The sequence below is a fragment of the Lissotriton vulgaris genome, chromosome 3_2 (assembly GCF_964263255.1).
Source record: "Lissotriton vulgaris chromosome 3_2, aLisVul1.2, whole genome shotgun sequence".
NCBI classification, from domain to species: domain Eukaryota; kingdom Metazoa; phylum Chordata; class Amphibia; order Caudata; family Salamandridae; genus Lissotriton; species Lissotriton vulgaris.
Window position 1 is genome coordinate 104,514,469 of NC_141690.1, and position 27,760 is coordinate 104,542,228.

Sequence of the window (27,760 nt, forward strand, 5' to 3'; positions counted from 1 at the left end):
ATCCTTGCTATCCACTCCACCACACCTACCATCTGCACCACAGAGACTTCCAGAGGAACACTTATCCATCTTTCAGAGGGAAGTTCTGGCTCTCTTGAACAAGTGGGGGTTGGGGGGAGGGTCATCAAGAGGGCCTAATGTTGGAGATTGGAACCTACAGTAGTAACGATAAACCATATTTGTAAAGCGTGAATATTATCACCCCTTAAGGTTTCAAGGCTCTGGACGCCGTTGGGGAGAATAAGTGAGCTATTGCCTAGGGTCACATGATGCTGAGCCGGCACCAGGGATCGAACCGTGATCTCTGCCCTCCGGAGTCACTATGCCCGCTGCGCGACACCTCTCCCTTCATGCTACTCGGTTATTTTCTGGTGCGTCCTATTTTAGATCCATGCCCTCTCTACTTTTTTTTTTCTTGTCGGAAAAAAGGATCAGTTCAAAATGCTTACTCTGACACTAGTCCTATTTTACTTGGATCTAGGTAACTGGATGATGGCGTTGAATTTACAAAACACCCATTTTCATATTCTCGCAGGCGTGCTTTATGGTCCCAGGTAGAACACCAGCATTTTCAGTCTTCTCTGCTCCCCTTTGGCCTCTCCAGTTCCCTTCAGGTTTTCACAAACTTGATGGTGGTAGTTGCTGCACAGTTTTGAAGGTTGGAATACTAGTCTTTCCTTACTTCAAACTGATTTCTGAAGGCGCCCTCAGATCAGTCAGTAGTGGACCACCTCCAAACGATGTTGAACTTCCACGCATCTTTGGAGTTCTTGATCAGTGTGCCTAAGTCACACCTAACTAACTCACAGAAGCTACCATTTTTCCAAGCCATTCTGGGTGCAGTGCTATTTCGGTCCTTCCCTCCCGCTCAGTGAGTCCATTCAGGTGAATGTCCCGATGTTTTAGCCCTGGTCCTGGGTATCAGTAAGAGTGGCTCTGAGACTTCTTGGCCTCCTGGGTATTAGTAAGAGTAGCCCTGAGACCTCTTTGGCTCAACTTCCTGTTCTTAACCCCCACTTCCTGCCGCTGCTCGCTCTCGGATTTACTCTTCGACGAGACGAGCACTGGCTGGGGCCTGCACTCTCCGATAAATCCTTGACACGCGTGGCGCGGAGGCCACTTTGTTAATGATTTGCCATAGGACACTAGTAGCTTCATTACCCCCCCGCCCCCCTTCTTACTCCACAGGCTCCGCATTTGTCACGGACGTACCCGCCCGTTTGACTATTTTGAAACCCGACGGTCTTTCCACAGCTGCCAAATACCCGCACTCCGGGTCGGAAGTATCACCGGACACTCGGTGAGTTACCATTGCGTTGCCTGGACTCATTTTTACCATATGTGCCACTGCGTTGCCTCATAACGTTGTGCACTTCTTGATACTCAGGAACCACCATGTTCTGATCCCCGCTTTCTCTCTCTTTGTACCCCCAGATACCGCCTCCACGCTTCTTAAGGTAAATGCTCCGCATTTTGTAGACACAGCTGTTGACATCACCGTTTCATGGTTTTTAGCCACTCCGTACCCATTTGTCACTCCTCACTCGTTTATCTCTAGCTGCTACTCCTCTTTTACTTTACTTCGCTCTCACATCTACTTATGCACCACTGTTCGTCTCGGTTTTTAGCAGCAGTGGCGCCCTTGGTTATTAAATTATTTTATTATCGTGTTCCAAGTGATGCATGCCATACTATGTACATTCTTGCCGGCGTTAGTATTGAGCATAAACTGATTTCCATTTCATACTAGCGAACCGCACCTTATTTAACAGTTACCTTTTTCGTACCTCTGTCTTTCATGCCATAGCATCTGTTTTCTCGTTTCACTTTGTCGCTACAATTAGTTGTTTCACCTTGCTGCACTCGTGTTCGCACAAATACACTTATTCATGGGCATTTTTGAGACAATTCTTTCGCTTTTATTAATTCAATTCATGTACCTTTTGTAGATTATTATTCCTGGTCTCCATTTATTCCTTGAGAGGCACTACTAGTTGTATGCTCTCCAAGCGAATCATGCAGCTGATCGCGTTTGGTCCACCAGTACCACCTTATTCCTTGAACGACTACATGTGTAAAATTTCCAAGCGAATTATGCCCGTACTGATGTATTTTTCCTTTGGACCCGCTAATTCATGAAGGCCAGTTTACTTTCGGGCCTATATTATCACTGTTTTCAGCCTCTACCATTGTTTTTTTCTTTTTGTTTTTTACAGGTCTTATTTAAGGTTTCACGCTCATTTTGGTGCTTTATTAGTCACCCCACTCAAGTCACTGTTTATGCTATTATTTGCTTGGCAGTGTGCCCAACGATATCTGTGTTATATAAAATGTATTTTCTTATATTACATTGTTCCCAGCCCTGAAGAGTCACAGGCATTGACCTGTTGACGAAACACGTGGCGGCTGGTGTTGTTTTTTCTCATGAACATCTTCACATAAACAACCAATAAGAAAACCACCGGTGTCGACTGGATCATATTTTACAATACTGTATCAACTGTTGAATGTAATACGTGTGCCTAGGTTTTGTTCATATTTGCTAGTGGACTACGCCAGGTGGCACATGTGGGATCTGAAGTGGGCTCAACACTAAAAGAACCTCTTGGATTCCATCCAGATGTCGGAGGAGAAGGCAAATATCTGCAGTAGTGGCTATTGGACCACAATTAGACCAGTGGTAGATCTCTCTCCCTAACCCATCCCCAGCAGACTGTCATTATGGATGCATCGTTGCTAGGTTGAGGAGGTCATCTGGAAGAGGTAGAAATCAGAGGGCAGTTCTTTGGCGGAGACCCACTTCCACATCAATTTGTTGGAGTTACAGGAGATTTTCCTCGTGCTAGGAGACTTCCTCCCAACCATCAAGAGAAGGCTGATGCGGGTCCTTAAAGACCACACCACTGCCATGTGGTATTGCAACAAACAGGGCGGAGTGTGGTCGTGAATTCTATGTCAGGAGGCTCTGTGGTCTTTGGAACTGGTTGAGCTGTCAGTGCATCTCTCTGATAATTAACCACCTGGGTGGATCTTTGAATGCCAGGGGAACAGCCAGTGTTGTCTAGCAGTTCACAAACTGCAATTACAATTGGAGGCTGCGCTGGCTGTCTTTGAGCAATGGGAAGATCCCTGCCTCAATCTATTTGCCATCAGCCGGACACAAAATGTCAACACTTCTTTTGCACTGGGGTACCCAAAAATCCTCTCTGAGACCCATTCTGCATAGCGTGGGGAATAGGACTCCTGTATGCCTCCTGATGAAGTTCTGTAGATGATCGGGAACAACAGAGTTCAAGTCATTTTCGAAGCTCCAAATTGGGCCAGGAATGTGTGGTATACAGAACGCATGTGCTCCGATTCGGCTGTCACTTCAGAAGGATCTTCTGTTGCCGCAATATGGCAGAGTTCTACACCGAGCATGCACAGTTTATACCTCCATGTGTGGAAATTGAGCAGCAACAGTTGACTACCTTTAACCTCTCCCCAAGGTTGTGGCCATTATCTTGGTGGCCAGCGGTACAGCCTCAAAAACTCTGTGCTGGACCCTGGGGGAAGTTTGTCGTTTGGTGTACCTCTCGACAGATACCAACCCTACAGTGTCTGATGTACAGCTGTTTGCTTTCTCTAGCCCAGCAAGATTTTGCTGTGACTGTTAAAGGTTGTTTGTCGGCCTATCGCCATATTGACACTTGTTTTGTTTTTTTATATAAAGGGATTTAACCACGTTTCCACTTATGCTTTATGTTGTGTCCCAGTGGGACCTCAACTTAGTTCTCACAGATTGGATGTGCACTCCATTTGAACCATTGCTTAGTGGTTTCCTGCGCCTTCCGACTCTGAAAGCAGTGTCCTTCATAATAGAAAGTAAACATCGCCGAATTCTGCAATGATTGAGTAGGGTATATCCTGCAGTTGCCACGGGGGAGAGCTGTTGGTGTTGTTGCTTTTTCTCCCTGGTCGCCATGTCCTTAGAGTACTTTTGGGGTGTGGAGGGTGGTATTGGGAAGAGGAGGGGGGGTGGGGGAATTTTGGTTACATTGTTTTTTGTCCTTCTTTCGTTCTTATTTCTGCGCCTGACTTTGTGTTTAAACAGCAGCGCTTTATACCTTAGTGACAGTGCCCAACTTGTGTACACCTTCCTTCACTGTTCGCCCAATTTGTGGTTCTTTTGCCTTATACAGAATATGCACATAACGATTAGCACAGCTCACGACGCGCTTACCGTGGCGTGCTACCAATCACACTTCTCCTCCTCTCATGGCCTTAAACAGACAGTCTATTAAAATCGTGTCACTTAACGTCAAAGGCATCAATCACCCAATCAAGAACAGGAAAATACACGACTATATACACAAACAAAAAGGGTGATATAATATTATTGCAAGGAACTAAAATTGACTCGCCACAATTTAATTCAATGAAGAATAGATGGTACAGCGAGGCAATTGGTTCTGACGCCCTAGGGAAAAGAAACGGGGTTTTAACTTCAATTGCGAAAAGGGCCAATATTGACGTCTTACAGAGTACTGCTGACACCAAGGGTAGATGGATATCAACAAAACTGTCGCAAGATAACAAAGAATTTTATGTAACTAACGCCTATGCCCCCAATAAGGACGACCCAAGTTTTTGGAAAGAGCTATGTGATCACATTAACACGATTCCAGACAATACAACACATGTCTTTGGTGGTGACCTTAATCTCCCTCTGGATCCCCTTTTGGATAGGGACTCTCGCTGCCCCTTCCGTCCGAATAGATCGCACAAAGCACTCCTCAATCTCTGCTCCCGATTCAATCTGATTGACTCCTGGAGATTGTTGAATCCAACAGGGAGAGATTATACTTTTTATTCACCTCCGCACAAATCATACTCGCGCATAGATTACCTTCTCACTTCTGGCTACTCCTCTGCCGATATTGAGGGACCTTCCATTGAACCGCATGTAATCTCTTATCACTCTTGTATCACGATGACACTGGCAGTACACAATGTGGCTAAAGAATCGAATCTATGGAGATTCAACAACACGGTCTTGAAGAAAGACGCAAATAGACTGGCTATTGAGGCAGCCATACAAGAGTACCTTACTCACAATAAGAAGGGGGATACTACTGACCTTACGAGATGGGAGGCCCTTAAAACCACCGTTAGAGGGGTATTAATCAAAATTCGTGCACCTCACACGTCTAGAGCAGGAGACCTCGACACTAGAAAAGAGACACATAGTTTCTAAAGATCCTCTGGTCCTAAACGACATGATGAACACAAAATGAGTATAACAAAATAGATAGTGAGAGAGCTGGAATCTGGCTTAAGAACCACAAAAACTTCAGGCTCTGTAATGCTAACAAAGCAGGTAAGGGCCTTGCATCTTATCTGAAATTTAAGTTGCAACAAACAGCTATTAAGAGCTTGGTAGACAAATCAGGGACGCCACACTCAGACCCCACTAAAATTGCTGACATCTTTAAAGACTTCTATAACGACCTGTATAGTAAAAAGAAAGAGCTTGATGGCTCAAAATTAGGAAAGTACCTAAACAATTGTGATCTTCCTTCTCTTTCTCCGCAAGACCAGGCGGAACTTAACCTTCCCATTTCCACTGCAGACATTGATCACGCAATAAAAACCCTCAAAACCGGGAAAGCTCCGGGCACAGATGGGTTCAGTGCTGTGTTCTATAAGAGCTTCTCCTCAGCCCTGTTGGAGCCTCTCAAAGACCTATATGAGCACTTCACCAATAGTGGCCAAGTCCATGGTACCCCTGCAGAGGCTATTATAGCGGTTATCCCAAAAGATGGGAAGGACCCGACATCCCCGAAGAATTACAGGCCAATATCGCTGATCAACCTTGACTGTAAAATGTATGCTATGATATTGGCCAAACGGATTCAGAGGGTTCTGCCCAAACTCGTTCATCCGTCACAGGTAGGGTTTCTTAAAAACAGATTGTCTAGCGACAACACACGCACCCTTGCACTGGTCTTACTTGGAAGTCACTTTACATAACTTTAAGTTAGGGACAGAATTTATTTGCATGGTAATGGCCTTATACTCTAACCCCTCAGCGAGAGTACGAGCAGGTGGATGCCTTTCGTCCTCATTTAACCTGGAGCAAGGTACAAGACAGGGCTGCCCCCTCTCTCCCTCCCTTTTTAGGTCTCGCAGAGAGACTTATTGCAACCAAACCACAAAACTGACTTTTTACGATGAGGATTTCCAACAGTTCACGTGAATCACGTGACCACAAGCTCCTTGTGCACGAGCTTGCATTCGATCATCAAAGGCAGCCCAGTCTCCCTCACACAAGCTTCTCCCAGCAGGCAGCCCACCCCCCTCCCCCTCCCTCTCCATATGGTCGCTCGAGTTGCAGGCAGCCCACCCCCTCCCTCTAATCTGACATCTGCCCCGAGCCTTCTGCCTATCAGCCTTCCTCCCACCTCCCCCTAATTGCTTTAATTTTCACGGCCTCAAGGCCGTGAGCTACTTCACAGAGATCCACTCCGCAGCTAATCAGCCTGCCCACCCCCTCCCTACATCTGACAGAACAATGCAAACGTGTCCTGCAGAACTTGGGCATGAATACGTGGTTTCAACATTAACTAAAAAGCCTTAAAGGCACGTTCGTCTACTCCCAAGCATAGCTAAAAAGTTCGACAAGAGTCCAGAGTGAGAATAAGCGGCAGTCTAGACTTACTGAAATGCACACGGTTGGTTCGAACATAGGAGGGCATGGTATCTATTATACAGTAGAAGATGCTTTGATGGGGATAGGCAGGGTTATTAACAGTATGAAAATGAGTGACTCACGCTCGGATCGTCATCCGAAACAATGCCCTCTGGGTACTAAAAAGCGTCAAGGTATTTCCCGAGTTTACAAATTATGGTTTTAAAAGGCATGTCGGGAGAAGCACGGTCATGCCGCAAACGCGTTTCACTAAAATCGCCTTTTGGCAAAGCTTTATCGGCAGATATCACACCCAAGACAGAACACGTACACCCTGGTGCAAACAACATCAAAACGATACAAAGGCAAAGGGCTACACAACCAGCAGCAGTGTCACACATCACACCATTATACACCCTACACTACAGGCAGCAGTGGACAAATACCACGCCATCATGTGCACGCTGCCTCAATCACCCACGTGTACTGTAATACACCGAACAAATTTCACTCTGGATGAGCAAAGCACAACCAACCATACAATCCAAAGAGCAAAAACCCACACAGCCCCTCGCACATCCATCAATGCACATAAGAGATTACAAAATGCCCAAGATCAGATTCATTTTAATTTCAGATTGATATACAAACAATACTTCTGAAATAAACTTCGAACAAAGACTCTACTAACTGCTCACAATTAATGAGCAACAAACAGGCACACTCAACTGATGGCAGTCCCAGATCTGCATGAAAGGGCGCCCAGATTGAGAAAGTGCTACAATGCCATTATAATGATGGTACCCGCTTTACAAATGGCAATAACTAATTCTTTAGACGATGGTGCATTTGCCCCTTACCCCACTCCCATGGCTTATGTCTGTGAAAATTACCCTGTTTTCTCACCCTAACCTACTCACACCCCCTAACCTACTCACACCCCCTCACCCTCACACCCCCTCACCCTGACACACCCCACACCCTCTCACCCTCACACACACTGTCTCACCCTCACACACACACTCTCTCACCCTCACACATACTCTCACACCCTCACACATACTCTCACACAACCTCTCACCCTCACACCCCCTCACTCCCCCTCACGCCACACACTGCTGCACGCCACACACTGCTGCACACCTCACACTGCTGCATACTGTTGCATTACTCCTACTACTGCATGCTGCACACTGCTGCCCGCCTCACACTGCTACCCGCCTCACACTGCTGCCCGCCTCACACTGCTGCCCGCCTCACACTGCTACCCGCCTCACACTGCTGCACGCCTCACACTGCTGCACTCCTCACACTGCTGTACACTGCTGCATTACTCCCACTGCTGCACGCCGCACACTGCTGCACGCCGCACACTGCTGCATGCTATTGTCTGTTGCGAGACATGCTTGATTTTGGACAATTTCCGTGACGGAAGACTGAGGGAAGCGTTGACGGAATCTATGGCGAAACCCAAGAATTCTACCTTCTGAGAAGGCACGAGAACCGACGTTGTACTGTTGATGATAAAGCCGAGCTCTTGCAGGAGGTCCACAGTCTGACTCAGCTGGGAAAACAAACTGTATGGACATTGCGCCATCAGCAAAACGTCGTCCAAATAGACGATCAAGCGTATCCCCTGCCCCCGCAGGAACTCCACCACGGGATGTAACACTTTCATGAAACACCACGGGGCCGAGGATAGCCCGAACGGCAGGGCGGTAAACTCGAACACCCGTTCCCTCCAGAGTAACTGCAGGAAGCGACGGTGCGGGGGATAGATCGGAACCACTAGATAAGCGTCCTCGAGATCCAACCGCACCAACCAATCTCGTGGGAGGAGTACGTCCCGAAGAAGATGAATCCCCTCCATTTTGAAATGACGGTAAACCAACCTTCAGTTGAATTCTTTGAGGTTGATTACCGGCCGACGGCCACCGCCGGGCTTGTCTACCAAGAAAAGATTGCTGATGAACCCTGAAGGGTGCCGAGTTGACTGACGAACGGCCCCTTTGCGGAGTAGCTCCGCGACCTCTTAGTCTATCAACTGAGCATCTGACACCGAGAAGGTTATAGGGCGTGGGGTACCCACCTGAAAGGGTTGGTCGTAGAATTCGATGTGAAAGCCGCGGATGGTCTGCAACACCCACGCATCCTCTGTAAGGTCCTCCCATGCCCCCTGAAAGGCTGCTAACCGACCGCCAATCCGAACCTGCTCCGCAGGTAGACCACTCACCGTTGTTGTTGGCGCCGGAGTTCTTTTTGAAGCCTCGACCTCCGAAGCGTTGCCCTCTTGTAGGGTAGAAGGAGTTGAAATTGGCTGAGGTGTTGTACTGCCCTCGCCCGGAGCCTTGTCCTCTATTGCCGGCATTCTGCCCGCCACGGCCGGTCGCGACCGCCCCCTTGGGAGAAACGCTGCTGGAAGATGCGTTTAATACTGGTCTGGGCCTTATCCAGGGAGGTGAAGGTTGAAACAAACTTGCCCAACTCTGTAATAAACGGCTCTCCAAAAAGACCGCCCTGGGCAACCGCCCCCGCCTCAGAAGAGGCTAGGTCTCCCAACTTCGGATCAAGTTTAATCAGGAAAGACCTTCGGCGTTCGGTCGAAAGGGCGCAGTTGGCGTTGCCTAAAAATATAATCACCCTCTGCGCCCAATTCGACAGGACGTCGGGAGAAATGGCAGTCCCAGTGACCTTAGCTTCCTCCGCCATATCAAGGATTTTCGTAATGGGTCCCACTGCGTCAAGCAGCTTATCCTGGCACGACCGCCAGGATCGGTCGATTCCTTTCCGCGGATCCTTTATAAATTTTGCTAGAAAGGTCGCCATCTTCGGATCTAAATCCGGCGTCATGGCCACTTTACCCTCTAAGGTAGGCCTAGAGCATTCCCCACAAAGGCACCCCCTTGCCTCTTTCTCCAGAGGCTTGCGCAACCGGCTAGACACCAACTTCGCCACCTTGTCCCCCGGGGCCCAGACCGCGGATGAATGATCTCATCCGGGTCCAGCATACCTGAGCTGTCCCGCGGTAACTCGGCGGACGAGCTCGAAGGCCGCCAAGAGTGCACAGACTCTCCATCCCCGTCTGAATCCGGGGAATCCCCCGGAGACGAAGGGGCAGTTTCAGGAGCTACTACAGAGGCGGGGGCCGAAGGCCGGTCAGGCGGGGGCTTGGTCGCCTTTGCCAGAAAAGCGTCATACAGACGCTCAAAGGCTCCCTTGTCCACCCCCTGGGTGCCCTCCGACAACCCCTCCCTGCATGGCTTCTTAAAGGCGGGGGGGCCTTCCCCTGATGGACAGGGGGGGGAATATGGAAACCCTCCCTGCGCCTGGGCTAGCTTGGCGCATTCCTCCACAATGCGCGCGGAGAGACGCTCCTCCATAGGAGCTACTACCTCCGTCACGCAACGGTAAATTGAACTATCCACAGCTTGATAGAACTCCTCATCCTGCAGATAGGACTGCGAGTCATCTTCGTAGTACTCGCCCTCCATGCCACCACACCAGTATCAAGATTCACACACAACCCAACCAACGTGGGTGTTATAACAATGTGGGCAGACCGGAGGACTGCAATAAAGTTTAACGCCAGGGACTGGCAGGAATAGGGAGCACTCACCCCCACAGCGCGCAGACCCACCTCCAGGGACCAGGTCAGCCACCTCTTAGCGCGCTACCACACCGTTATCAAGAAAAGTGTGCAAAAACTTGCCACAAGGCGTCAGCTGCGGTACAGAACCGCTGTACAGACCCCACAGGGGCGTTCAACAAAGGCAAATGGGCAAATGGGGGCTACAGACCCGGAAAAACCGGGCGTTCAAGAGGCAGCTCGAGGGCACGGCTCTGCGGCAGTTGGTCTCCTCAGCGCGGCTCCTCCGTGAGGAAAAGCCGCGCTGGAGACCGAGACGCGGCAGCGCCCTCTAGCGGTTGGCAGCGCACCGCAACAAGTACACGGGAACAAAAGTCGTGAAGGAAGCGAAACGGCGCTTCCGCGACTCACCTGGGGCTCTGTGAAATGAAAGAAGACAACAGAGACCCCGCGCCCCCCAAAACAATGCAACAACAGAATTCCTCCCCCACCAGCTGTGTCATTCAACCCAGGGAGAAAAGGAAAACACTTATCTGGCTGCGTGAGCAGCGAAGAAAGAGGAAGCTCATGGAGAAGGGACTGCCTATCTATGGATGGTAGACCTGGTGGAAGGACTCCGTGGACACTGACTATATTGGGACGATGGGAGTTGTAGTCCCAGAGACTTTTTCTTGGATTGTATTATGGATAATGCTTCACTTTTGTTGAGTTATAAGCATTTTTTCATTGTAAGCTTTTCTGAGGCTGCTGTGTTTTTTTCTGTTATAATAAATTGCGGAGAAAGAAAAGCATAATCTGAGCCTCCGGTCCTGCCATAGAATCTCACTTTCTCGATCTTTGAAAAGGCAAACTCGCAAATCTGATTAATTAAGGGATCCGTGTCCAACAGTGCAGACAGAATGAAAAAAGAAACTGACTTCAGCATACAGGGGTGGCAGTTAAATTTGGCTCCAGCGTAATTTCTGAGGAGTAGACATGAGCTGCATGCCACCACCTATTGGCGCTGAGAAAAGTCTCTGGATCCAGTCTGCCTCCTGGAAGGTATTCATAAGATGAGGAATGCAGAGCGTCCATTTGACATACCATTATCATCTTAAGTCTGGGTAGGGCAGGCTCTTTCTGCGTGCCTAGGTTAACCAATCCTATTATTCTCCAACAAGTTTTACAGGATTTCGGCTGCTATTCCGTACAATTACCCCTTCAAAACTCCTCTACATGCAATGGCTCTGTTTAGGATTAGCCTTCGGTAAGCTTCTCTTCATGGGTCTGGATGCCCTTACAGGTGACTAAGAGTCCTCAGATTGCCCCAATTGTACAGTTTCGGGATGTTGGGCGTGACATGCCTTTTCACTTTCTCTACCAGTCCTCCCTTTGCACTTCTGGATCCCCTAGTCTTCCTCTATGAACTCAGGTCCTCTGCTTCTTCCCATTTCCTCCCATGCTCACGCTGCTGATTTCCATTTGTATGACACTTCATCTGCTAAGCAAAAGTCCTCGAACCCTGGGCACGGCCAATGAACCTCCCCATCTGGGCTCTTGAGTGTCAGCCAGCTCTGAATAGGGAGTGTGGCAGAGATCCCGGGTTCTCCGGGTGCTCATAGGGGCTTTTCTTGGTGCCAACAACATTTGCAGAAGGGGATCCCCAACCTAATCAGTCTTCCCCAGGAAAGCTGACAGAACGAGTGACTTGGCTTCTTACCCTTCATCATAGGTAGGGTCAGTGGAGGAATGGCCTCTAAATGACCCCTTCCTTGTTCCATCCCATTTGAGGGTGGACACAGAAAACCCAAGTGCTCCCACCCCGAAAAACCCAGTGAAATCAGGGTGGAGTGAGTGCATTGTTTGCTTGGAATGTAGGCTTACTTCATGGGCTAGTCCTTTTCAGTTTGGTATAGACCACACTGTGTGCCATCTACTTCCTAATGCTTGGATTCCAAATCCTATTGCCCCAAGATGAGCCGTTTTAGTGGGAAGTTTTCTGAGCTAATTGACAATAGTTCTTGCAGTTCTAGCAAAAGGAAAAGTTCATTTCTGCCTCCATTTTCAGCCATAGATGATAAAGCATAGCTGTGAGAAAGTCAGATCATGAAATACTACCAGTATTCTTCCTTTTCTCTTAGGCAGGTTGGTTAGGACTGGTTCTGGTCTGTAAAATTGAGAGAATTGTGCAGAACATCCCCTCTCTTGATGCTGCTCCAGAATTTCTCTTCTGTTAGTCAGAAGTCAGCTACAGATCAACATCGTGTAGATGGAATGCAGTGACTTCACATATCTTGCCTTCGTTCATATGTCTAGTCCTAGGTAGTGGATCTGTCATTTGATGGTACAACACTTCAACAGTGACTTTTAGTTCTGTAAGAGGAATCCTCCCATCTCAAGAAAGAGCAGTGACTGTTTCTGATATTTCCAATCGTAGATCAGCATTTTGCCTGTCCTTCAACTGAACATCACACCAAGAGAGTTCACGATAGGCCCTGCCAGAGTGGGAGAAACTGCTTTCTTTTCACAGGATCCACTATGACTCTTACTTGGACAAGTTGATGATCAAGTCGCAGTCTAACACTGCTTGACTTGTGAATCCTCCACTACTTTGTAACATTCTCCTGTATTTCTATAGCCCAAAAGTTGTCTTGTGTACTCCCATCTCAGAGAGGATAATCTTGAAGAAGACAGTAGAGCTTTAGTCGCCCATTGTGCTTCCAGGAAGCTTTTGTTGTTTGACATGCTAATGGTCTCTAGAGTCAAATCCTCTAGAAGTACACTATTTAAGCTTCAACTGCTGCAATGTCATTGACCACACACTCTGCTCAATATGTCCTAGGGTCTTAAAATGGCTGGGTACAATTAGGACTCAAAGCCTCTGGGTGATGAAGGACAGATCTGTAAAATCAACCACATGGCGCTTTCTAGGCTTAGTCTTTACTTTTCGTCTGATGAGAGGAAGTAGTCACAAACGATCACGGACATCACCGCTGCAGTGTTTAATCAAACAAAGTAGGGGGTGAATTCTATTTACACTCCGCAACCTGGTGGTTCAGATGTGGGACTAATATTTGACAAAAATGGTTCTCTCAGTATCCAATCAGGTTTAGGAGAAAGAAACGTTTAAGCAAACTTCCTTAGGAGTTTGTATCATGCACGAGACAAGTGAGGTTTATGCTCAAGCTAGAGCTTATTTAAAGCATAACTGTTTGCTTCTAGAACAACACTCCTTTATGTGTTTGCATCTCCCCGTAGATTGGAAGTAAATCATTGGCAGTTGGATTGGATCCTGAGATTTCTTTCTAGGCTTCTCTAATTTATCAGAAACTTAAATAAAATTCCCTCCAGTTGCAGTCCATTCTAGTGGCCATTATCTGGGCACTCCAAAAATTAAGTAACTGCTCACTAAGATCCACTTTCTCTTGCTCTGGAGGTTCACAATTCTATACCATTGCATTACTTCCATTTCGGTGTATTTTAAGATGATGTAACCAATCTGTATGCAGCTTGAAAGGATTCCACTAGTTGGTAAAAGCAATTAAAATAGAAACCCTCTGTTTTCATTGGACTCAATGTCAAACTAGTGTCCTTTTTTAGACCTCGTGCACCAGATATCACAAGATGACTGTGTGCAAAAATACCTATTGACCGCTTACAGTGGAGACCGCAAATTGCTTAAATTATGGTTGGCTTCGTCACTTATGTGTTTTCTTATTATTTGTTAGCTTCCACTACTTGTGTTTTCTGCTCTCCTGGAGCATGGCCTCATTACCCACACCCTTCCCCTTCTTACTTTTCAGCTGCTGCTTGTTTTCTTTTTTGTTAAAACAAACTCCATCAGCGTCCATGCTTACCAGCTTTCCAGTGTATTTCTCTTCCCTTTCTGTTGCTCTCTCGAGCCTGTGTGCTTCATCCCCCTATCAATGATGCCACTTCATTTTTACTTTATCGCTGTATGCCACTCCCCCTCAAGCTCCACATTCATTTTTCTGGCCTGTGCGTTTCTCTTTCAGACTCCTCACCTTCCCTCCCCTGCACATTGTGCTCTCTCCCCCATGTGCTCTGCTATTAGAGGAACAAGAGATTAAACTAGCTTTTATTACAGAAACATGGACAGACCTTGTCTCCGGACCAGATTTAGTGAAGGCCATACCCCCTGGGTTTCACTGTTACACACTTGATAGGCTGCAAAAAAAGGGAGGAGGTCTTGCGGTAATCGATCACGCCTCTTTAAAACCTTATTTCCGTCCGATTTCCAACTCTACATGTGAAGCCTTAGCCTTTCACTTTCATTTTATGAGTCACAGGATTTTTAAAGGTCTACTCCTTTATCGTCCTCCCGCACCCAAAAAAGGGTTTTGCAGCGTGAATCTTTCTGGATTCACTATGCTGTGCATATTCCGCAATCTGGTGGTTGGGTCCGGAATCGTAGTCTTTTTTCTCTTTTTTTTTTTTGTAGCCCAGGTGGGCGTCGACGTCCGACCTTCTGGTGTACCTTCGGCGACGTCGGCATGCTTCCGGCAGAAGCTACCACCCTTGGGCGCCATCTTCAGATTATTTTTTCCGCCGTTGGGTCTGGATCGTCGCGTGAAGCTCCAGAAGTTTTGGAGGAAAAAAGGAGAAAATACAAATACTATTCGACGGTAAAGACCAGAAAAGATTGGGAGAAGACCATCAGAGAGAAGATGACGAAGAAAGAGAAGAACATCGAGATCTTCGACGTCCTTGGAGGAATGCGCATACAGGGGGCCCCCTTAGCGCAGGGATGTACAAGACTCCATTTAAATTCAGCAAAAACTGGCACCACAAGTTCGCGCAGAAAACACCCGGTCTGCAATCTCTGCCTGCCTATCGACCACAAGAGCAGAGACTGCAACGCCTGCTCAGTCTTCAAGCCGAAGACACTCCGAGTTCGAAAGAAGCAGAGGATAGCTCATCACACGATGCAGGGCAAGGGCCAGGCCCCGACGCTTTACGAACTGGGCCTCTCCGACGACGAGGACAACATCGCCGAAGGTCCAGATGACTTCACGGTCGCAGAGACCGATAAGAAAATGCCTGACAAGGTAGGAGAGTCTACGACCCCGAAAACTCCCTCAGGGCCTCGAAAGCCAGAGGCGGACCCTCGAAAGGCAGAGTCCAAAGCCTCGAAAGGAGCACCGGCGCCGAAAAGTTCGACGGCCGAAGCTGCATCCTCTGAAAAAGAGCCCAGCGGATCCTTCGACAAGGACTCCCGGAGGCCGAAGACCGGTGAAAAGCAAAGGTTGTCGAAGCAAGCTCCCGAAAAAGGGTATTCGACTTCGAAGGAAAAGGAGCTGAAGAAAGCTTTGACGTCGATGCCGCCGCCGAAGAGAGCGGCCGAAACGCTCGACGACGACCAGGCCGCAGAGATGCTGAGAAAGAAAAGAAGGCTCGAGGCCGAAATGGAGAACATCCTCCAGAGAAAGAAAGACTTCGATGAAAGAATGAGAAGCTACAAGATTCCCTCGAGGCCGGCAACGTCCGTCGCTGAGGTGACAGAACAGGAGGAGTTCGACGTCGAAGAGCCGCCGAAAACTCCGGATCTCTCGGAGCACTAAGAGGAAAAGGACCTCTATTATAATGAAGGTGATTACGGGGACCAGCAGTCAAGCTACGGCTCGGGTTCCTCGACGACTCATGACCAGGAGGGGCAGGACATCGAGGCCGAAAACCCGGAGGAGGCGGTGGAGACATCCGTCGAGGCCTTCGCCACCGGATGACATGGGGGCATACAAGGAGGTCGTCAGGAAGGCAGCAGCAGCTTATGGGGTTAAGCTAGAGGAGGAAAAGCCGAAACCAGATTTCCTGCTAGAAACATTGCTCCCCACACAGACAAGAAGCCAATTCCTTCCCATGCTGAAAAGTATCACAGACCAGGGGAAGGAAGCCTTCAAGGATCCGGCTACATGCAGATCAGTAACGCCGAGGACGGAAAAGAAATACAAATTCTCCTCACAGGACCCGGCTTATATCAAGGGGTCCGTCACAGCAGATTCTATTATCGCTGCGACGGCCAGAAGAAGGGCCAACGTCCCAACAACATCTGGGCCCCCACCCGACAAGGAAAGCAGGAGGATGGACCTAACTGGGAGGAAAATAGAGAGGAACGCCGCAACGCACTGGCGGATGGCGAACTCAAACGCCCTCCTAAACAGACATAAATACCAACATTGGGATGAGATGGGGCAATTGCTCAAGCACCTCCCGGAACAATACCGTGAGAGGGCATCACACCTTGTGGAAGAGGGGAAAAGCATTGCAAACTCGTGCCTGAAGACAGCCTTGGATGGGGCTGAAACATCCAGCAGATTGATGGCTATAGGCATCACAGAGAGAAGGCAAGCCTGGCTCAGGATCTCAGGTTTCAAGGCTGAGGCGCAGAACAACATCCTGAACACACCCTTCAATGGTGAAACACTGTTCGGAGCCCAAGTTGATGAGAAGCTCGCACAACTGAAGAAGGACAACGAGACAGCAAGGTCCATGGGGGCCCTGCAATTCAGGGGGATGAGAAGGGGCACTCCTACGCGGAGGCCAAACGGCAGAGGTGGAAACCAGCGAGGAGAATCGCACCAGGCGTTCCACCAGGGACAACAGAGTGACAACCAAGGTCACCAGGGCCAGCAGAGGCAAAACTGGAACTACCAGAACAGAGGCCAGTCCTTTCGATCAAGAGGAAACGGACGAGGACAAAGAAGAAGAGGCGGTGAACAACCCCCCTCTAAGTGACTGCTCACGAGAAAAGGTGCTCACCCACCCGAACCCTGCGGGGGGAGAGCACGGAAGAACAAAGAGGAGAGGGATACATGGACAGGACACAAAAGATCATATAACTCCAGTAGGAGTGGAGAAAAATCACCACAGACAAGTGGATACTGAACATCATGCAGTTCGGTTACTGCATAGAGCTGCTAAAGAATCCACCAAACAGAAAGCCAAAGAGAAGAGAGCACTCGGGAACAGAGCTGCGACTGCTCCAAAAGGAAGCCCAAGAACTACTCCTGAAAAGGCCATCGAAACAGTCCCATTCAAAGAACGGAACAGAGGAGTGTACTCAAACTACTTCCTGGTACCGAAAGTGGACGAAAGCCTAAGACCCATCCTGGACTTACGGTTCCTAAACAAATATGTAAAGACCCAAAAATTCAAGATGACGTCCCTGCAAGAAGTCATCCCACAGATAAAGGCCGGGGACTTCTTGTCCGCCATAGACCTCAAGGATGCGTACCTGCACATTCCCATGAACAGGCAGCACAAGCACATGCTAAGGTTCACAGTGAACAACGATCACTACCAGTTCACAACCCTGGCCTTCGGTCTAAAATCCGCACCAAGGGTGTTCACCAAATGCCTCGCGGCAGTAGCCGCGCATCTGCGAAGGGAGGGGATACAAGTGTACCCCTACCTAGACGACTGGCTCGTAAAGGCAAGCTCGTACAGGACATGCAAAGATCACGCACAGCAAGACACGAGAACGCTAACAGGCCTGGGTTTCTCCATACACTGGGGAAAATGCTCAATGGAACCGGAGCAGGTGAAGATCTTCTTGGGTGCTCAAATCGACATCGTCCAATGCAGGGTGTCACCCAGCGAAAAGAGAACACTCAGCCTTCTGAGGGAGAAACGTCACTACCAGAAGGGGCGAGCTCTGACAGTGAGGACAGTGAGCAAGATCTTGGGGATGATGGTGTTGTGCATACACCTGGTCCCCAATGTACGCCTACAGATGAGACCGCTACAAGAGTGGCTACAACAGCAATGGTCACAAGCTACAGGATGTTGGGAGGATCTAGTGGTTGTAACGCACAGGGTGCAGGAAGAAATAAGGTGGTGGACCAAGGAAAGGATAACAGTAGGGAAACCTCTAACACCACCGTACCCAACAGTGACCATTACCACAGACGCATCCCAGAAGGGGTGGGGCGCACACATGAACAAGCTCAGAGTGAGGGGCCTGTGGAGCCCTACAGATGCGGTCAGACACATCAATTACCTGGAACTGAAAACAGTGTTGCTGGCACTCAAGGCCTTCCAGAAACACCTGTACAGCCAGAAGGTGTTGGTACAAACAGACAACACCACAACAATGTTTTACATAAACAAACAAGGGGGAACTCAATCATTCCCCCTGTCGAGCTTGGCACAGGAAATCTGGAGATGGGCAATACCACTCAAAATAGACCTGCTAGCCATACACCTGCCAGGGAAGGACAATGTAGAAGCGGATTGGCTCAGCAGGCAGACTTCAGCATCCCACGAGTGGGAACTCAATATACAGGAGACAGAGAAACTATTCAGGAAGTGGGGCACTCTGACAATAGACCTATTTGCAACACGCCGGAATGCAAAATGCCAATACTTTGCATCCAGGCAACCAGAGGCACTATCACAGGGGAATGCCCTATGGATAAGCTGGTCAAAGACATTTGCGTACGCTTTTCCGCCGATACCACTGATCCCCAGGGTTCTGAACAAATGCATGACAAGCAACATGACTCTGATCCTGGTGGCACCACAATGGGCCAGGCAGACCTGGTACTCTCAGATAATGGAGATGGCGCAGGGGCCCCCCCACAAGTTCTCAAAAAGAAGAGACCTACTCTCTATGGAAAACGGAGAAGTTCTACACCCAGAGCCGGAGAGCCTCAACCTCTCAGCCTGGCTCCTGAGGACTTAGAGTTCACACAACTAAAACTACCAGAGAGCACCCTGAGAGTGCTGCGAGAGGCAAGAAGGCCCAGCACACGCAAATGCTATGGGGCAAAATGGAAAAGATTCACTCATTGGTGTCGCAAGAAAAAACTACACAGAAAACTGACAAGGGAATCTACGGTGCTAAGGTACCTCACGCACCTAATAAAGGCTAAACTAAGCTCATCCTCGCTAAGGGTACACCTGGCATCGATTGTGGCATACACAAGAGGAGAAACGGGGAGAAGTTTTTTCACATCTCAGGTCGTGAAAAAATTCTTGGAAGGGGCTAAAAGAATAGCGCCACCAAAAAGAATGCCACCACCGGCTTGGAACCTACATGTAGTACTGACAGAGCTCATGAAAGCACCTTTCGAACCTATCCACAAAGCATCACTGGAAATGCTGACTATGAAAACTGCCTTTCTGGTAGCAATCACATCGCTACGGAGGGTGAGCGAACTGCAGGCTCTAACACTACAGGAACCCTACATTCAGATACACAGTGACAGGGTTGTAATGAGAACGGACCCGCACTTCATGCCGAAGGTGGTGTCAAGGTTCCACATGAATCAAAGTATTCAGATCCCTAGCTTCTTCCAAAACCCCACTACAAGCGCCGAGAGAGCACTCCACACTCTAGACGCAAGAAGGGCAGTGATGCACTACATTGAAAGGACGAAAGGAGACAGGAAGACAAAACAGTTCTTCGTACCCTTCGCAAACAGTTACATGGGTAAACCAGTGACAAAAAACACCATAGCTCGATGGATCGCACACACTATACAATTCTGCCACAAGCAAGCGAGCCAGGAGCTAACAGGAGGGGCACAGGCCCACTCAACCAGGAAGAAAGGAGCAACAATTGCCTTTCTGGCCAACACACCAATCCAGGACATATGTCTGGCGGCAACATGGGCTTCAGTGCACACGTTCACTAAGCACTATTGCGTGGATGTTCAAATGAACAAGGAAGCACAAGTAGGACAAAAGGTGCTTCAACATATTTTCAACAACCAACGCTCATCTTCCACCCAGCCGCCACAAAAGTAACAAAAACCGCTACAAAATCTATGCACAGCATAGTGAATCCAGAAAGATTCACGCTGCAAAACGAATAGTTTCTTACCTGTCGGTGTAGTTTTGCAGCTTGAAGATCTTTCTGGATTCACTAGCGAACCCACCCGCCTCCGCCAGAAAGATGAGGCTGGAAAAGAAGGTGGAAAGGCATAGAAAAAGAAAGAAAGTTGAAGCTTGCAAGATACGTGAAAAAAATGACGTTAAAAAAAAAAATTACAAAAAGAGGATTAACAATACATAGCCATGGATTCACTACAAGCAGAAAAGGCAAAAAGAGACAGAAAAAAGAATCCGAAGATGGCGCCCAAGGGTGGTAGCTTCCGCCGGAAGCATGCCGACGTCACCGAAGGTACACCAGAAGGTGGGACGTCGACGCCCACCTGGGCTACAAAAAAACAAAAAAAAAAAAGACTACGATTCCGGACCCAACCACCAGATTGCTGAATATGCACAGCATAGTGAATCCAGAAAGATCTTCAAGCTGCAAAACTACACCGACAGGTAAGAAACTATTCGTTCCTGGAGTCAGTGGGTACCCTAATTTAAGAAGGGTTCTGTCAAGATTCATACACAGTAATGAGGGATTTTAACTTCCATCTAGAAAATCACACAGATCCTGATACACAACAGTTGGATCAAATCATGGAGGTGGGCCACCTATATCAGCTGGTGACTTCTCCCACACACAAAAAGGGACACACTTTAGATGGGATATACTCAAACAACCATGATTTGTGTAGTATCTCAGTGTTCCCTTTATCATGGTCAGATCATTGTGCTATTCAGTTTGAGCTAAAATGTGGCAGGAACCAGCCAGCTACAAGCAAATTAGACCAGGGGATAACAACTAGAGCTTGGGGAAAATTGGACATCAATAAATTTGAGAGCTCCCTCAGTAGGTCGCTGCGACCCCTTCCAACTTAAGTGGAAACTGCGGCCGCCGACTACAATCAATGGCTTGCCGCTTCCTGCAATTTATTAGCCCCTAGTAGAAAGTGGCTTCCTAAACGAGCTACGCCATCAGCCCCTTGGTATTCAGAAGAACTTAGAGCTTGGAAACTGGAATGTAAACTATTAGAAAGGGCCTGGCGTAAAATGTATACTGATACAGATAAGGATAAATATAAACAATCCATAGCAAGTTATAAACCATGCCTATCTGAAGCTAAAAGACGGTTCTTCTCCAAGCAGATAGCACTAGCCAAGTCCAACTCCAAGGAACTTTGTAATACTATTAAAAAATTGACCTTACCCTCCAGTCCCAAGAGTTACAGTAACCATTCATTTTGCAATGAAATCGCCGCTTTTTCCAAACAAAAAGTTGAAATGTTATTCTCCCCATTTTGAGGTCAATGAAAAGACACAGGCAAGTAATAACAGTAATGGACTGGAGAGCAGAGATCTATTAAGAACTCTGGATCAATTTACACCATTAGAGATTCCAGAAGTAATAAGGGTTTTAACCCAAATTGGATCAGGAGCCACTAGTGATCCCTGTCCTGCTTGGGTCATCAAACAAATACCAGAGGTTATAGGAATGGCCCTGAATCCCGTGTTTAATAAAGTTTTTGCCTCCGGGATTTTTCCTAAAATCTGGAAAGTAGCTTCCGTCCTCCCGCTCTTGAAAAAGGAGAACTTAGACCCTAAAGAACCCAATAATTATAGGCCTATTTCACAGCTCCCTCTCCCTGCTAAAATCCTGGAAAAGGTGATGAACACCCAACTCAGTGCTTTTCTTCAATGCAACAACTCTCTGGGCCACTCTCAATACGGGTTCAGAGCTAATCATAGCACCGAGCTGGCCCTGTTGAAATCTACGGAGGAGATCAGAGAAGCCGTAGATGGAGGAGGAAGTGCTGTTTTGATCCTGTTAGACCTGTCGGCGGCCTTCGACGCGGTCCATCATAAAATTTTGATGGACCGGTTGTCTGGGATCGGTGTGGCAGGACTTGCGTGGAAACTCATAAAGTCCTTTTTGGCCGACAGGTCCCAAACAGTGGATCTACAGGGCACTTCATCTAAGCCATTCATACTCCTGTGCGGGGTGCCACAGGGCTCTTCTCTGAGCCCCACGCTTTTTAATGTTTATGTGGCACCTCTAGCAGGAGTTATTAGATCTTTTGGCTTCCAGCTCACCTCCTATGCCGACGACACACAAATTGTGTTGTCTATAAGCAAGGGAGGTGAGAAAGAGACCGGGGAGCACTTTCATGAGTGTATGAGCACCATATCCTGTTGGATGTCCTCCAATTGTTTGAAACTCAACTCTAACAAGACTGAGGTGTTTAAGTTTAGGAATAATCCCTTGGTGTGGACACCAGAATGGTGGCCAGAAGAATTGGGTCCCTGTCTCACACCAACTAAGAAGGCTAAAAACCTGGGGGTAGTTGTGGATGGTAGACTTATCATGGGGGACCAGATTAGCCTGGTGACCTCAGCCTGTTTTATGATTCTTAGAATCATAAGGAAAATAAAGTTCTTCCTGACAGAGTGCAATATGAAGGCAGTGGTCATGGCTCTGATAACATCGCAGCTGGACTACTGTAATAGCCTTTACCTGAATCCGCAAAAATGTCAGATGTATAGACTTCAGTTAGTCCAGAACGCAGCAGCTAGGCTGCTGTCTGGTACCCCCAAATTTGCCTCTGTCAAAGGCGAGCTCAGGAAGCTACATTGGCTTCCCATAAAACAAAGATCTCGCTTTAAAGCTCTTTGTATAGTCTTTAAGGCTATCAAAGGTATTGGTCCAGAATTCCTCAGGCATAAGTTCCAATGGTATATGCCAGAGAGGACACTGAGATCTGCCAGTGCCAAAATAATACAAACTCCCAGGATAAAAAAACTTTATTGGGGAGGCAGGAGCTGTATCCACTGCACCTCAAAAGCCTGGAACGAGCTCCCATTAGTCCTTAAAAACGCTCCAAATCTCCTCATGTTTCGGAAGAGCTTGAAGACGTGGCTTTTTTCACAGTGATGCCTCGGGTAGCTTCAGGAGGCCAATGCTTAGCGCCAGGACACGCAAGGGTAATCGCGTGCTTCTTATTTGTCATACTAATTGTAACTTTATAGAAAACGCAATCATCCTGAATTCACTTCAGAATTTTTTTTTCCTATTTTTACTTCTGTCTGTTCTGGGTAAAGTGGATGCAATTCTGGAATAGTAAATTAATCTGTCTTTCATTTTGTTGTAGGATGTTTCAGAACTAAGAAATGAACTACTGCGTAAGGAAACATTGATTCAGAAACACCTGACAAAACTTCGAAACTGGCAGCAGGTCCTAGAAGATATCAATGTGCAACACAAAAAGCCACCAGAAATGCCCCAAGGACCCTTGGCATATCTAGAACAAGCCTCTGCTAATATTCCAGCTCCTTTAAAACAAACATGATCTTTGTTAATACCTGCATTAGGTTTTAGTATGTTACGGAAGAACAGAAAGAATACTTCTTTTCTTATTCACTTTCTGAATTCCTCAGTAGTTAATTTTGAATTCAGAAAACATTTGTATAATATCTTGAGTGTAATATATTACTAGTGTTATATGTAAACTGTTTGTATTTGTAAATAACATTTTGTAATGAACATATGAGTATCTCCCTATGTTGTTTCTTATCAGATTAGTGTGACCACAACATCTGGACTTATGGGAGGGGTGGCAAAGCTTTGAAGTTTCTCTTCTATAACTAAAACATAGCAGCAGTTGGAGTGTGCATCACTGTCAGAAAAATGTAGAAACTTTATCCATGCTTCTGATGGAAGTAGAATATTTTCTAAACATTCACCAGACTGTAATCCCCCCTCCCCCAAAAGTAACGCTTAGCTATTGACACGTGGAAGTGGTTGATTAGATATAGAGAGATAGTATGGTACTTTAAATAACATTCACTAACCCTAGTGTCTAGGCAGTGCTGCTTTACATTAGAAAAGGAAAGTATTTTATTGTCCAGCTAAGCCAACGTCGTAATAGCCTTGTGGTGCTAGAATCCTGATAACATTGGTCAAGTAATCCTATGGGGTTTAGTTTGAGACGAGTCGGGGAATGTGAAAAGGACTCTGGTATTTATTTTAGACTTAGCAAGAGCTAAACTCTTGCAAAAAAATGTCTAGAAGAGGGGCACCACTATTGCTTTTTTGATACTTCTCTGTTACCAAAAGGTGGAATAAAACATATCCCTAAAAATAAGATGGAAATATAAGTCATGTTACCCTCTCAAAATAAGTGCATGCCAAAAAACCCAGCTAGCAAAGTGTCAAATGTTCTCTTGGGCGTGCCTGTCAGCAAATATTAACTTACTAGATAAGAGTAAGTGAAGGACCTAACTGATAGTCCTGTGTTTTTTTAGGATAATGTGGATTACTGAAACAGTACTCAATAGGTTGGTCTTAAGGAGTTTTCTTACAGGTGACTGCATTTCAGAATCTGCTGGACTCAGTAAAGTTCCTGCAGTGCCGAGAGCACCTATGGGAAGATGGGCACACATAAAATACACTGGTTTAACTGGCCTTTTTTATGGTTAGTCATAAATTCAACCAGAGATATATCTGGAACTGTGAGAGCTTAGCAGATTGTTCAAACTGTTCCAGGATCATACCGACATGCTCCATTCAGTGCAACCAGAACACACATCAGTTGTGACAGGAGAGCTTCCTGGCTCTTGTCTGGGTGAAGAGAGGAGTCTAGAGACTAACCTATGGTTTGGGTAAGGTACAGGCTCTCACTGTTGCGCCTAAAGGTTAAGGAAACGCTGCACAACCCATTATATGCTATTTTGCTGATCTTTGTTCTTTATGGGCTTTTGAGCTCTGGGTGAGCCCCACTGGCCAAATACCCAGGTTTCAGGGAGGTGGACAGGAAGGTTTGTATGTGCAGGCTTGGCTAACCAAGATTTACACGAACGAGCCATCTAGTGCTTGTACACTCACCTGGTCCAAATGGGCTCCCCTTGCATATGGCATTCCAATGTTACTTTCTTAGAAGGAGTCACTTAGTAACAAAGGCAACTCGTTCATCTTGGCCTTCATCATTTAACAGTCCCCCAATCCCTTGTTCAGAAGCATCTGTCTGGACAATATGCTCTACTAAAGTCGGGTGCTTTGAGGACCAGTGCTGAGCACATGCCTTCTTCTAGGCTGTCAAAGACGGCCTGGCACTCTTCAGTGTATAACACTTTCTTGGGCTACTGGTTTGAGGTGAGTTCTGCCATAACCCTCTACGAATGCACGTTCAGCGATCGGGTTCATGCAGATCTCGAGCAAAAATGATGAGCTGCAAGGCAGCCCAAACCTACATTTCTAAAGATCGTCAATCGATACTGCTACGCTTCACTTGTACACTTCTCAGGTTTAAATAGGCAGCCAATTAGGGTAAAGCAGGATTTCTCTATGTAGTGTGGCCTCTGGGATAGGATCCTTCCTGAAAGCTTGGATGCATGAGGAGGAGGTGAAAGAAGATTTGTACTCCAGACATAGCTCATCCATCTTGCAAACACCATTGTTACACTAAGTACAGGTAAACCAAATTACAGATGCACAGTAAAGGTTCACAAAACTTTGTACTCTGCTTGCTCATGTTTGATGCTGGCTAAACGTTAAGCCAGAAAGAACTCTGCTTAATTTTTATTAACAGTGAATTTATTAAATAACAAAATAATATGAAGGAGGCCCGTCTTCCCGAGCATCTGCACCTAATTTACAATGGAGGCCAGTGGACAGCTCACTCGGTGACCCTAGGTAACGCAAAAACTATCCATATACTACAACCAGGAAAGGCTTGAGCTAACGGTGTTAAGAAGGGGGTGGACCCATGAAATGAGGGCAGGGAGAGCTTCTAGGGGTCTCCTCTTTTGGCATATTTTCAAAAACTCCTTGTGACCAGGAGCAGTTCCTCAATTTGAACTGAGGAGCGTCGCCCCAGAGCTGAAAATAAAAACGGTGATAACGTTTATTTATTACCGTTGTATCTGCACAGGCCCTAGGCAGAGGAGAGTGGTGGAAACGAGGGATCCCGGGGCCCACCCAGTGCAGCACTCCAGGAGCAACTGGCAAGAAAGGTACAGAGGATGCGAGGGGCTGCTTAACGCTGAGTAACATCAGCCCCCCTAGTGGCGCACTGCCTGGCCTGCCCAAAACTCAGGAGCCTCATCAAGCACCTGGGACTCACCCAAAGGGGGGCCCCGAATTCTATAAGATACCCCTTTTTGTCCCACCTGGCTGGGACTTTGCATTGACCCCTGAGGTGGTCCTCCTTTGGGACCCCCAAACTGAATACAGCGCACCGCGGATCCAGGCCACTGCTCCCTATTGAATGGGGAGGAGCTGTAGGAATCCCCACTAATGCTGATTCGCCTCTGAGGTGGAAGAAATCCCCACACCCTGCTAAAGAGGATCACAGGCCACCGCACTGTGGAAGGGGGGAGGCCGGCACCCTGAGGCTAAAAAGACTGCACATTAAAGGACATGCTCACTAAGACCTCGGCTCAGGAACACCCGGACCTCCCAGAGGCTCCTCTACCCCTGGAAAGCGCGGATGATGGAGAGGCCCCAATTACCCGTTCCCACCTTGAGGCTCTATTCACGCCACTCAAAGAATACCTTCGGTCGATTAAGGGGGATCTGGCTCGGGACCTGAAAGACAGACAGGAAAGAGATCCCCGACATTGGAGATAATGTGGACACTGGAGTCGCAAGAGACCACCAGGGACTAGGAAATTGAGCAGCTCCGACAGGAACTAATTTTCCTCGCTGATAGGCAGATAGATCTACAGGCCATGCAGAGGACCTTGAAAATAGATCAAGACACAATAATATATGGATTAGCAAAGCCCCGACGGCTGCCGAAGCAGGAAATGTGGAGGAATACGCCTAGGCCCTCTTCGCCCACATCCTGGGAGACACACAGGAGTCTGACATCCGCCTTGATGGAGTCCACCGTGAGGGCCCCCCTCGAGCTCAGAACATGTTCCTCCAGATACCTTGAACTGTGCACATAGCTTTACCCTAAAAGAGTGTATCCTACGAGCTGCCATGGGCCCTAACCGAACGCATTTCCGTGGCCACCAGGTCCAGTTGTTCCGGGACCTCTTGGCAATCATGCTGCAGAAGCGAAGGGAGTTCCACCCAGTGACCACATTCCTCCGAGAGCACAACACTCCATACACATGGGGGTCACCCCTTCTGCCTAATCTTCACCTAGGAAGGGAAAACTCGCCAGCTGAGCTCCCTCAGTGCGGCCTGTGACCTCCTTCAGATCGAGCTGTCCGAAGCATCAACAGGCGGAGCGCCCAAGATGGCCGCTGGCGGAGGGCTTTCGAAGCCGGACCTGATCTGATGGCACAGGAGAGGAAGGCGGTCCTGGAGAGCCTAACCGGCGACTATGTGTCCGGATGTGCTGATTGAATATGCAGAGTTTGCCTCGCATGCTGATGGGGCACATATCAGACGCTATTTGGGGTTGTGGGGTGGGGGGGGGGGGGGGGGGGGGGGGGTCAAGAGGACCCATGGTCACCAAGAACCCCATCCTTTGTTTTTCTCGTTGGAGGACAGGGGTCGCTCTAACTGGCCTCTCCCTTCCTGAGACTGTTCATGTCATTTGTTTGTAAACGTTTGTTTGGCCTGTACCATTTCGCTGCACTGTCCGGTGTAATCCTTGCGGCGTAATCCTAGGGGCGACGGGGACACCACCGGAACAACTTCCACATCTTGAACATCCACATTACACTTTTGGACCATC

At 47.8% G+C, this 27,760-nt stretch overlaps 1 protein-coding gene across 1 annotated transcript in view; it reads left to right on the plus strand.

The window, feature by feature from the left end:
- MED28 (mediator complex subunit 28) overlaps window positions 1-26,759 on the plus strand; it is a 175,001-nt gene extending 148,242 nt beyond the window's left edge. Inside the window, exon 4 of the mRNA XM_086964053.1 lies at window positions 23,222-26,759. Coding sequence (XP_086820179.1) covers window positions 23,222-23,419 — 198 coding nt within the window. The 3' untranslated portion in view covers window positions 23,420-26,759. The remainder of the gene's footprint in view (window positions 1-23,221) is intronic.
- Window positions 26,760-27,760: the final 1,001 nt, after the last annotated feature.